General features: G+C 42.0%; 1 protein-coding gene across 7 annotated transcripts in view; it reads right to left on the bottom strand.

Annotated features, from left to right (window-relative positions):
* Nucleotides 1-5,759: 5,759 nt before the first annotated feature.
* The window catches only part of C2CD6 (C2 calcium dependent domain containing 6), an 80,010-nt gene continuing 72,862 nt past the window's right edge, over nt 5,760-12,907 (bottom strand). For all 7 annotated transcript variants that reach the window (XM_025196702.1, XM_014516904.2, XM_025196704.1 and 4 more), the window contains 2 exons: nt 9,030-12,182; nt 5,760-7,645 (listed from right to left, as the gene is read on the bottom strand). In XM_025196702.1, coding sequence (XP_025052487.1) covers nt 7,271-7,645; nt 9,030-12,182 — 3,528 coding nt within the window. In that variant the 3' untranslated portion in view covers nt 5,760-7,270. The remainder of the gene's footprint in view (nt 7,646-9,029; nt 12,183-12,907) is intronic.

Genomic DNA, 12,907 nt, shown 5'->3' with positions numbered 1-12,907 from the left:
CTTTCCCTAGGTATGTACAGATATTGGTCAGCCTGGTTCACTCCTAGCCCTTTTCTTTCTGTAGCAGTCCGCAAGCTCTGGGGCTTGTTTTAGCAGGCACTGACAGAAGAGTAATTAGTAATGCCTCTTTTCTCCCACATTGGGCTTGAAAATTATCAAGCCAGCTTCAGAGTGATTTCTGTTGCTACATTTGTGGCAGTTTTCCCTTTGCTTGTCACCTTCTGTGCTAATGGCAAAATCTAAAATTACAGTAGCTGTTGGAGTATAGCCTCAGTTGAACCCCTTTGGAAAGCACCTGCTGAGAAGTTGTTCAGATCATTGAATTCATTGGGATAAGTGAACTAGATGGTAGTTACTGTGTCAAATATAAGTAGATACAATATTGTACTGAGTAAAAGGGAAAAGTACAAGCCTATTTTCCATATAATACACAATAGAGGATACACTGAACTAAAGCCATTCTTGTGAAGTTGCCCTTTCCTTGCTAAATATTCAAGCAGAACTGATGTTGTGCTTTTGGGCCAGCTCCGTAGACTTGCAGATGTTCTGGCTATGAGATAAAGCCTTCTAATGAACCTTAATTACTCCTGATCAAAGTCCTGCTACAGCTCTTTCTTTCCTGCTTACAGAGGGAAAAGGTGATCTGGTTATTCAGGCTGAGTGATGAGAGCCTAATGGCTCTAGGTATCTAGCCACTATTGTTCTTTCTGGAGAGCAGCCTTCTGCATTCATTTGAATACTTATGTCTGCTTCTGCCTCACCCCTCAGGATAATACAGGTTCCACACTGTGTGTCTGGTGGTTACCATTTCAGTTGTTCTCTAGCCTCACAAGCCGAAGATTCTCTTCTGAAAAGACAAATACTACATTTCTTGAGAGTTAACCCAGATTTTTCCTCTGCTGACTATTTTGCTTACCAAGGAGGACAGTAATGCCCTCTTTAGTACAAAGCTGTTGCTGTTCTTTACTGAAGGGCTCAAAAGTCTGCTTTCTCAGTGTAAAGGCTGTCCCTCCCTGTGCCTTTGGTCAGAACCAAGAGAGAATGGTGGTTGGATCCCCAAGGACAACTGACAGAAGTGGGGAACTGCTAGCGGAAACACGCGGGGCATGACACAAACACAGGGCTGAGACAAGAGTAGGAACAGAAGAAAGGCATGCTTGGTGCATGATACAAAGACAGTGCTGCACAGCTTCTGGCTGAGGTAACTAGTTCCAGTGCAGACAAACCAAATTGGAAGCAGTTTCCTGGACCAATCACCTGTTTCCAAGCGATCATTTACCCAAGCAAGCCCCAAATTCACCATTAAACCCTCACACACAGCTTCAAGGCACGATGTCCCAAACCCTGAGAACACCTGGAAATGGTAGTGCTCAACTTCTTGGCCCCATGGGCCAGGTGAGTAGCATAGGGCCCATCTGTGTACCAGCTGGAGCTGTCTGCAGGCGAGACAGGCTGACACCTGGCACCACCCCTTCCCTGCCTCACACACCATGGTTGGATATTTTAAGAACTTTTTAAAGAACAACTCCTTTCGGGTGGCACTTATAAAAACAAACAAACCTGTCCTCTTGGGTTGTACTAACTATGGGGCAGGGGCAGAAGAAGGGGTCCCAGGGCCCCTTGAGCCAAAAAAAGGTTGAGAACCACAACTCGGAGCATCAGTAGGCCCCAGTCAAAATCTCCAGCCTTGGCTACAGTCAACACCCAATGGTCCTGAGAGAGGATCCCCTCTTCCCCCCACAAACAAAAAACCCCGACACCTGTAGCAACAAGAGGGCAAAAATGCATTCCTGGAGCATGGGAATAACCAAATACCTTCCACTCTGTTCTGTAATCCGGGGACAGCAAAAATCGCCCACACATCACGCTTCCTTTCTGTCATCCTTTCCCCTCCATAAACTTTTCTCAGCCCCGCTAATCTTTTATAACCAAGCAGGTGATAGAGATGTACTTCACTCTCCAGCTGCTCAACACGATCTTCCAATACCCACCTGCTCTGGCTTGCTGAGCTTTTCTCGTGATCTTCCAGCAAGAGGGGGAAGGTGCACTTGATTTCACAACTCTTGCTTTTCATAGCATACCCCTGCATTGCTACTCCCAGTTCATCCCCCATTCTTATCCAACCTTTTTAAAAATCTACAGTAAGGGAGGTTCCACAGCTCCCCTGAGACATCTGTTCCACTGCCTTGCTCTTCTAATAAAGAAGTGCTTCCTGGTATCCAGTCTAAACCTACTTGGTTTAGACCCTGATGGTACTATTTCATGCTATTGCTACATGTTGTATTCTATTTGCTGAGGTGGAGAAAAGTTCTTCCTTTTCTTTGTGGCATTTTTTCAGGCATTTGAAAACTGCAATCATGTCCCCTCAACCCCTTTTTCTGTAAGCTGAATATGCCTCTTTCTTTGAACCTTGATTTCCAGGCCCGTTCTCATTTTTATCGCCTGCTTCTGGACCCTCTCAACTCCATGTCCTTTTTAAAATGTGGAGCCCAAAACTGTACACACTACTCTAGATGAGGCCTAACCAGCACTGAGTAAAGAGGCACTATAATCTCTCATGTCGTATACCCAGTACTTATAGAGATACGGAACAAAACTGCATTAGCCTTTTTTTGCAGGTGCATCAACGTAACAGACTCACGAGACACCAGCTTACATTTGGTGCAGCTGAAATGGTCTTGACCTTCTGGGATGAACACAAACATGGCGCATCCCACTTAAATTACAACTGCTGATCCAGCCTCCATTTATGCCTCCTATCTTCCCTGGAGATTGCTTATGCTGTAGAAAAACAAACAACAAAAATGTGGGCACACAAAGCCTCCTGCTGATTCCTCCCTATAGCAAACGCCCAGGCAAATTCCATGTTATCTGTTAACAACATACAAACAAACAGTCATGGCCCAGGCATGGATCACTCTCCTTTCCTCTTTCCGCAGAGATGCAGAACCTTGAGGCTGGTAGTTTAAAGCCAGACTCCGGATACTGGGGCATGGCTGGCTGTCCCAGATCCCCAAGGGAAGGTTGGACCAACCAACAGTGCCATACTGCACCCTGTGGCTGGGCCTGCTGTGAGGTAGGCTCATGAGGCCATCATAGCTGCGTTTGGGGCCACGGCAAAACTGCTACCCAGCCAGGCCAAAAGCTGCCTAAGAAAGCCTTCAAGGCACAGTCTCTTGCTGGTAGGCTTGCACCCCAGGCCCCAAGCTATCCTGGGTCACAAGTGAGGACAACATTCACTGCTACATCCCACATGGGGTTCAAGTCCATCCTCCCGGCCAACAGTTGCCACAGAGCAAGCTGGGAAGTTTCCCGATGGTGCAGTGGAATGCTTACTGTCCTCCAAGTGTGACAACCTAGGTTGACCATTGCTGTAGTTTGGGCTGTGCCACAGCTACATTTTTTTTGCATTTTTAAATTTATTTTAATTTTTAAATTTTTTAAAAGCCCCTACCCCTTGGGCTATATCAGCTGGGATGCAGTGGGGGAGAACTCACCTGCAGCTCTGGCTAGCCCCAGGTCTGGGCTGCGGGCCTGCCAGTGGAAAGCTACGAGTTCAGGAACCTGCTCGGTTGGTTCTTGCCCACGAGAAGTGCTGGTATGGGCCTAGCTAAACCCCTGGACCCAAGTGGTGCTCCAACATGCTCCTGAGCCCTCCCAACAACCTGGCCAAGGGGTGCAAAGTGGCAGAGTCTGGCCACCCTTGGGGGTTTGGGATCAGTGACCAGACCCATTATCTTGGCCCTGGCTCCAGTGAGCTTGGAGAGTCAGTCGCTGGGGAAAGAGGAGAGGACAGAGAGCCATGCCCCAGCTGTGACCTTTATTTGTTGATATTTAAAACAAAGCCTTTCCTGTGGCAAAAATCAAAGAGCAAGCCAGGCAAGGGCTCCCCTGGTGACAGATTTACTGGCTTCCCAAGCACAAGTTGCTAGGTTTAAGTCCAAGCTCCAGCTGGGTTTGCATGGTTGGGCTGTGCCCAGCCACAATGGGTTCCCTTTAATATATATTTTTTGCTAAATTCTTTCTCCTCAGGCTTTACCTAAGACAGAGTGCAACAGGGAGGGCTTCCCTACCTGCAGCCATGGGTGGCCCAGCCTAAGCTAAAGTCCTGCCAGCAGGAGGTCATAAGTTCCTGTTCAGCTGTTTCTTGCCATGGCTGGTGGCATTTTATTAATCAGGCTACATATATACGCCATACCCTGAACTTCATCTTCTCCAGACATCCATCAGTCACCATCAATCCTATTCTTCCACTGAAAAACTGAAGATCCCACTGAAGGTCTGCACTTTTGTTGAGACCAGGACTCCTTTCCTCTATAATACAATCTCACAATAGCTCTGTGGATTCCCATATGTGTACATCACTTTGTAGACTAGGCCATCCTTCTCTAAGTCAGTGTTTCTCAAACTTTTCCAACCCAAGGCACACTTACATTAATAAAAATATTCCATGGCACACCTGTTAAGGCATTCCCCATTCTGATAGTTATTGTAGCTCATTGCCATGGCAAAATTCCACGGCACACCTGTTCATTTCTGATGGCACACCATTGTGCCATGGCACACTGGTTGGGAAACACTGCTCTAAGTCTATCACTCCTCTTCTCTGAGGTTGAGCTGCATGCATTACCAGTTCCTTCCTTTTGAAGGCAAAAAAAGTAACCGTGTCTTCAAAATCCCCCCTAATAGATCAACATGACCGACCATGCCTCCAAAAAATGTGTCACATAAGCACATTCAGCTTCTGTCTGTAACTGTGTCTTGCAAAAATGAATAATTATGACTTTCAGTCCATGCAACAGCATCATTTTCTATTGTCTGGTCCAATAACAAACTATAAACATTAAGGGAGGACACCACCACTGGCTCCTTCCTACTTCTTGAAGCATTATCAGTCCTAGACTTACAGCCCTTAACGATTCCCTTTTTTTAAATAAAGGACATAGGTAGGACAATGTAAGTAATTTACCCATCCTATAGTCCTATTCCTTTTAAGTGCCTGTAAAGAAAAACATGCACCTTTTCTTGAACAAATTTCTAACAAATTTGCAGGCTCACAGGTTAATCAGCATTATATTACGTGTGCTGAAGCCCATGTACTGTACACAAAGCTCTAGCCTGTTGTACAATCGCAAGTCTTCCATTTTAACTCTCCACAGCATCACTCAGCCCTAGCAAATAAAACTTCAATTCTGCAGGGTCTGTATAGGCTTTTTTAAACATGTGAAGTCATAAATGTTCTGCTCACTCATTTTTAAGAAGTCTGCATTGCTAAACAGTCCCAAATAAGATTCTAGATAAACCTGGAGACAATTGAGCAAGAGTGTTTAAAAAGTCACAAACTTACCTGTAATCATGTTTTATCCCAGAAAGTCAAGTGCACTAAATATTCCTAACAATGTAACTAACTTAAATATGGACATACATTTAAAGTTGCAAATTATAAGTGTAAAACATTGCATTCAAAGTTTAATAACTTCACATTTCAGTTATATGCACTATGAAAAGGGATACGCCTGCATGCAAACAGCCCATAGAGCAAAGGTGGGCAAAATACAGCCCATGGGTCATATCCGACCTGCCAATTGATATCTGACCCACCAGCCACTGCCGGGAGACTGAAGGGGGAGGGCTGTGCCCCATGCCACTCCCCTCTGCCACAGCCAGGGCCAGGCTAGGTCATACAGAACACAGACTCCTCCACCCCCACACATCCATCCCTCCCACCCTGCCCAGCTTCCTGCTGGTATTGTGCCATCCTGGCACTATGGGTGCCAGCAGTCTGGCCTGCATGGGATGGGACATGATGCAGCATGCTGAGTAGCCATCCTGCTCACCTGCTGTGATGAGTTGCTGCTGCCACAGCTCCACTAGGAGGTGAGTCCATGCCTGCCACAGGGGCTCAGCCCCAGGCAGCTGCCCCCAACTTTCCCAGTGCAGCGCAGCAGCAGTGGCTCATCTTGATGGGTGGTTGTGTATGCGGGTGGGATGACTACTAAGCACACACCCCATCCTGTGTGGGCCTGGCTGCCAACAGCCGCAGTTCCAGGACTGCAGTACTTACAGGAAGCCACGCAAGAGCGGGTGAGGGGAGGGATGGATGCGGTGGGGACAGAGGAGTCTGTACGGCCTGGCCCAGCCCTGGCTGAGACAGAGCACAGTGACACAGGGCACAGCCCTCCCTCAGGCTCCCAGCAGCAGCTGGCAGGCTGGGTAGGATCATTTAGCATCTCCCCAGCCCCAGCCTTCAACAGCTCACCAAAATTCCTTAAGTGGCGCTCCAGCCCAAATAATTGTCCACTCCTGCCATACAGAGTACTCCCAAGTTGCCAGCAGAATCAAACCAATGTACTGAAGACAAATATAGGAAAAAATAAGAAAGCCTGACAAACCTGAGAAATACAGGAGCAACTGTAAATTATTGTGTTAAGAAAAATATTAACAGAAGACTGTTATTCTTTTGCTGTTTTTATGCTTAAGGTGCTTTTATTTTTATCTCATTCAAGTTTCTATGCAAGTTTCTAAACTTCCAACTAACTCAATTTATCACACTGATATTCTGAGTCTGTTGCATTGTTTGCAGGGCAGAGATTGCACTACCTTAAGTAGTTATTCACTCCTAAAATCCTTTTAAAAGTTTTTATTCACTCCTAAAATCCTTTTAAGAGCCTAGAACTTTTGGCACTTCTTTAGCACTAAAGCAAACAATACCTTCTAGTTACTACAGGCCTAGGTCTTCACAATTATATTTAAACTTACACTTAATAGCCAACGAACAGGAAAGTGGTTGATTTAATTAATTCTCATTTAATTAAGACTATCATGGATGTTAGAAGATCCAGTTACCCTAACATTCTCCACCAAAATTCCTCTTTAATTGTGTGTTGTATTTGAGCATTGCATTTTGACTTATGGCATATTATTTACAAAAATGCTTTATAGAAATGCTAATACATATAAAAATATAGGGAGTCAGATCAAATCTAATCTGAACATTTTAAAATAAACAACAAAAGGCACATATTTATGTATTCAACAACTTCTGAATGACATAGTGTTCTTTTAGAAAATTAAGAACTAAAATCACTGCTGAGAGCTAGGAACAGCACAGATCTCAAATTAAAAAACACAATCAAATAGATTTGCAGGAAGAACATGTGTTTATTTATCACTGAAAAAATAGGCAGATGAAATATTGCCCCTGAGCAAGACTTAAAAATAAGGCTTGTTTTAGCTATATCAATTGTCTGCATGAAGTGTGTTGACTTGCTTAACTATCCTTCTTAGGTTTCCAGTTTTGCTGTAATATTTTTTGAAGAACTTTACAAACAACTTCCCACTTTTCAGGAGTTATTTCTACCTGCTCCACTGGACTGTCCAAGTTTTCAGATTCCGAGCTGGTGGTATGTCCTGTATCTTCATCAACAAAGGAATCTAAAGAAGATGCGCAAGAGCGAGCAGGCTGTGCTTTAGATGTCTCTTCAGTTGGATTACAAATATCTGGAGCAGTATGTGGTCTTACAGAATGTAATGGCTGGCATGTGCTGTCTTCTGGAGCCTTTCCTAAATCACGCAGTGCCCTTTTTACAGCTTTTTCAAGATGCTTAAATAGTTCCACGTCTATATCTTCTCTATCTGTATAATGCTGAATGTTAAGTCAAAAGGACATTAAATCGCTATGAGCTTTTAAAATTTAAGAATATAAACAATTTCATAAAGGAATATAACAACAGAAATGCTCTTATATTGCCAATAAATTTAGTATGATTATACTCTATAAATCAAATAATCTTTGAATCATTAAGACGTACTATATTTTCTTGCATACAACATGTCCTGGTATAAGACATGAACCTTGTTTTTGAGAAGCAGAATGAAAAAATGATATCTCTCCCTGTACTAAGTAACTGAATAGTAGCAGCTAGGTAGCTGGGTCTGCTCATTGATCTGTTCCGTGGATCAGATACAGAGTTGTTTTTTGCTTTTGCAGCTTTAGTGGCAGAAACTGATGTTGCCATATTTGCTCACCAATAATGTGCACCCCAATTTCCAGCAGCTGCTTTTTTTTTTTTAAAGCGTGCATGTTTGTGAGAAAATAAGGTAAGCCTAAAACAATAACAACATAATCATTTATCCATAGCCCATGTTCCTCATTTATCTGTCCATTTCTTCATGTCTCTTATAACCTCATTTTCGTGACAGTTTCATTATTGGTAGTAATAATTATTAATAGTATTATTGGTCCTAATAGTATTAATCATATGCACTCCCTGTGTCTTGGATCCAAGTATGGGGGAGATAGGAGGGGGGCAGGCTGTAGCTGTGGCCCCAACCCAGGGTCAGAGCCACAACCACTGCTCTGTCCCCATACTGCCCTGCTCCCCACCTCCCACCACCTGTCCTCTGCATGGCTTTCCCCACCCTGCCACCTGTCCCCCAGCCTTTCCTCTACTCTGAAGGGATGATGGTAAACTGCATCCAACTGAAGGACCTACTTATGGTGGGGTAGCTCCTATAAAATACCACAGTGTTGCAACTTCCAGAGAAAGGTGAGTATAGGGTGCCTCAAAACCCAAGCCCCAATTGCTTTGTGGGTACACCTTGGATGGAGAAAGGCTAAGGGACATCACCCTGACAGAAATGCACCCTCACTGAAGGATTAGGCAGTCAGCAGCAGTTCTTATCTGTTGCTCTCTGTCACAAGCTACAGTCATCAAGGCACTGAACATCTGGACTCAGCCTGGCTTTGAATTCTGTTTCAATGGGCTAAACAGGGGATGGCTGGTCTTGGGCAGGCTTCACTCCTCCATACTCTTGCCTTGGCATATGCACTGAAGGTCTGGGTGTGATCACCTGACTATACCTCTTATGCATACACCATGATCCAGAGGATCAATGGTTGCCTACTACTCCAAAGGTATCGTTTGATTTAAAGAAACAATATCCTAAAAAGTCTGCCATCATATGTATTATTTTATTTCAGACACAATTGAAGTGGAAAATTGAAAGTAAATAATATGTTTACTTACAGATATGTTTCTCTTTGCACGCCAAGATCTTGGAAAGGAACTCGGAGATGATTCTTCTTGAACCACGTTTGCAGAGCGCTTGAGCTGTTGTTCAGACTTAGTGGCTGATGGTACCTTAATAGACTTGCTAAGCAATTTCTTTGATCTACTTTCATGCCTTTTTTCTTGCTCTGCTTTCTGTTTTGAGTTTTCTTTATTTAAAGTATAGGAGAACATAGAACATTTTGAGTCTTTCTTGGATCCTGAAACACCCAGTATTTGAGAACCTGCTTCAGGATGTTTTTTATGTTTTCCCTTTAAGCCTTCTTTAGACTTATGCAAATCAGTTTGTTTCTCCTCCTTAAATTGCGTACCCATTACTACTTGTCCTTGATATGGCACAGTACACTTTCTAGAAACTTTATTAATATGTTTTTTTTTGCCTTTTGCTTTTCCACAAGACTTGTCTGATGCTTTTGCTTCTCTGTCAGAGTCTGAACGTAAAAAGATAAATGTTGGAGGACTTGCAGGAAAGGAGAGCATCGACTTGGAGAGATATTCCTTAAGCTCTGTTTGGACTTCAGTATCATGAGAACTTAAAAAGGAAGTCAGGGCAACTGTTTCAGGTGTTCCTCTCAAAGAGTCATCGGAGTGCTTTGGTTTTAATGCTTTTTCCAAATCCGTTTTTGAATATGTTTTCTCTGTATTACTGAGACAACTTTGCAAAACTTGAGTCTCTCTTTCAAAATAATTTTTTCCTTTTTGAGGAAGGGTTCTCAAACTATTGGTTTGGGTTTCTTTGTTTAGATTAACCACTGCACACACCTGTTCTGAAATATTATCTACAGGAAGTTTACACTTCTCTTTTCTTAAAATGGGCTTTTCATTTATTATGGACATTTTATTAAGATTCTCTGCAGCATGATCTTGCCTGCTCTCAAATATATTTTTATCAGTTACTGTAAGTGGTTTCCCTTCACCATTTTTCAAAGATGTATTCTGGCATGTGCTTTCTAATTCCACTGAAATATTTTCTACAGGAAGGTCTTGAAAGCTAGTGCTTAAAACAGATTTCAGACTTTTTACTTCTGTTTCAGAAAGTCTGTCTTTACAACCTTCTTTCATAATCTTGTTTAAGAGAGATTTCAGTTCTACAAGCTGTGTTTCTGAAAGTCTATCTTGAAGCTTTTTGGTTGAGAGAGATTTTGTTCTTAGACTTTGCTCTTCCTTGGGTAAATTTACCTCCATATCATTTGACAGTCTTTCATTGGCTCTCAACACAAACAAACTCTGGTATATCTTTCTTAACTCTTCCTCTGTGATTACCCCTATTTCCGAGAATCTTTCTATAAAATGATTTTGGATCTTTTTGCTTAAAATTGACTTTAGATTCATGATTTCCCTTTGTGAGAGTGCCTCTAGTAGGAAGTCTTGTATATTTCCATTTAAAATAGGTCTTCCTTTTATTATATGTTGTTTAGTAAGACTTTCACTAGGATGAACTTGTCCTATATCAGGTAAATCTGTTTCTGTTATTCTAGGTTGTCTTTCTGCAATGTGCTGCAAAGAATGGTTCTGTTGTACATTTTCTAACTTCTCTTCTGTAACTAATCTTGTCTCAGAGAGCTTCTCCTGGAGGCACTGGTTTAAAAAAGTCTTTAGACTCATTATTTCTGTTTCCAAAAGTTTTTCTATGAAAGTATCTTGGAGAGTTTTGTCTGAAGCAGATTTTAAATTTATTTCTTGTTTTGTAAGCCTTTGCTTGTGATGATCTTCCTCTCTCCTAGGTACCTCTGTCTCCAAATCCACTGGCAATTTTACTTTGATTATCTGCAATGACCCATTCTGTTGCTCTTTTCCTAACTTAATTTCTGTGTTCATCCCTCTTTCTGAGCAACTTTCTGACATATAGTCTTGTAGATTCTGACTTAGAGCAGATTCTATTTTTATTTTTTCTGTTTTGGAAGACTTCTTCTTAAAACATTTTGTCCCTTTCTCATCTATTGATTGTCTGTCTTTAAAAAACTGAGAAGTCAAATTTGGGCATTCATGCTCTAATTCAGTGACTTTTATTAATCCTGATTCTAAAAATCTCTCATCTGGAAGATCCTGTAGGTTTTCACTTAAAGATTTTATTATTCTTATTTCTGTTTCTGAATACTGTTTTCCAGACTGATCTTTGCTTTTCTCAGATGACTCTGCCTCAGATTTTGGTTGTCTCGCATCATTGCTTAGCATTAAGCCCAATTCTAAAAGCCCCTCTCTGGCAAAATCTTGTAGATTTTGTTTTAAAACAGGTTTAAGATCTACTATTTCAGGTTCTGAGGCTGTCTTCTCATAATTATGTATTTTTTCATCTAAATCCATGTCCCTAACCATATCTTTTATTCCTTGCAATGGCAGGTTCTGGTGCTGCTTCCCTAACTCCAAGTCTGTGATTATTCCTGTTTCAGAAAATCTCTCTATGAGACGATCCTGCAAGTTCTGACTTAAAACTGCTTTTAAATGTATTGTTTCTGGTTCAGAAAGCCTGTAATAATTCTGTCCCTTTTCAAGTAAATCTCTCTCCAAAACAACTGACGATCCATCTACAAAACATTGTAGATTCTGGTACTCTTCCTCCAATTCTGTCTTTGTGTCTACCACTATTTCTGAAAGTCTCTCTGAGATCATCTCGCCAAGACTACTGCTTAATACAGATTTTAGTGTTATTATATTTATAAGTCTGTCTACAAGAAAGTCTTCAAGAGCATTGTTTAAAAATATGTTTGGATGCATTATTTCTGTTTCTGAAAGTCTCTTCTCTTGCCATTTTTCAGGCAAATTTGTATTTATAGTCAACAATAATGGTTCTTTAACATTTAATAAAGAAAGATCCTTCTGCTCCTCTTCTAATTTCATATTTGATTCTATAAGTCGTAATATGGAAAGGCGCTGACAACTCTTGCTTAACTCAATAGCTGAACTACTTGTTACTTTTGTTGAAGGTGTTCCAATAGGTGGATCCTGGTCGTCTTCCTCTTTGACATCTGCACACAGAGGTTTGTTTTCCAGAACACTGAAAATAGGTGCTTCCAGCCCAGCTTCTTTCCTTTCATATACAGTTGATTGTGTTCTACCTATATGTCTCAAAAAAGGTTCAAATTTGTCCCCACTAAGAACAGGTTGCTGGTACTGTAACATAAATACAAATCAATTATGAGATTACTATTTTGCAGCATTTTTCCCTAGGAGAAATTTCAGTAAAAATAATACTTGGCACGTATACATAAATTAAATTAAAATATAATATTTATGTGAAGTAGATATTTATTCCAATTTTACAACTGACAGAAAAAGAGATTACCACTAACATTTTCAAACTTCAGTGCCTAAAGCTAGGCTCCCAAATTATTATTTATTCACCTTCAATATTGGGTTCTGTCTTTAGTGGTGCTGAGCATCAGCAGCTAATTCAGCTTCCAGTAGGAACTGTGTCCTCACTGTAACAGCTGCATAGTTCACCAGGCTGCAAGCCAAGTGGGTGAGCTGTGCTTAAGAGCTCTGCAAGCAAAGGGCGGCAAAAACTTTGCAGAGAGTACACAAGCTTTACCAGATATGAGAGCATGCAGTGCACGGTGCATACTTTTTATTGGAGTGTTTGAATTGCGACCAGAGCCCACAGTGCAAACTGGAGGGTTGGATTGGCTGCTACTGAGCCATAAAAAGTTGAGGGAGGGAAAAAAAGAGAAGCTGGGGAGGAGCCAACTCCAGCCCTGGGGAGAAGGGATGCACACTCAACCCCCAGCTAGGGGAGACCGAGCTGAAACTTGCCCAAGGAGCAGGCATCAGGACAGGGCCTGTGTCATCCATCCCATGAGGAGCTGATTTCCCACCGGGTTTGGAGCTGTGAAACCAGG

The sequence above is a fragment of the Alligator sinensis genome, unplaced genomic scaffold (genome assembly GCF_000455745.1).
Source record: "Alligator sinensis unplaced genomic scaffold, ASM45574v1 scaffold755_2, whole genome shotgun sequence".
NCBI classification, from domain to species: Eukaryota; Metazoa; Chordata; order Crocodylia; family Alligatoridae; genus Alligator; species Alligator sinensis.
The sequence above is the reverse complement of the archived record's forward strand: the minus strand, read 5'-3'. Positions and strand labels throughout refer to the sequence as shown.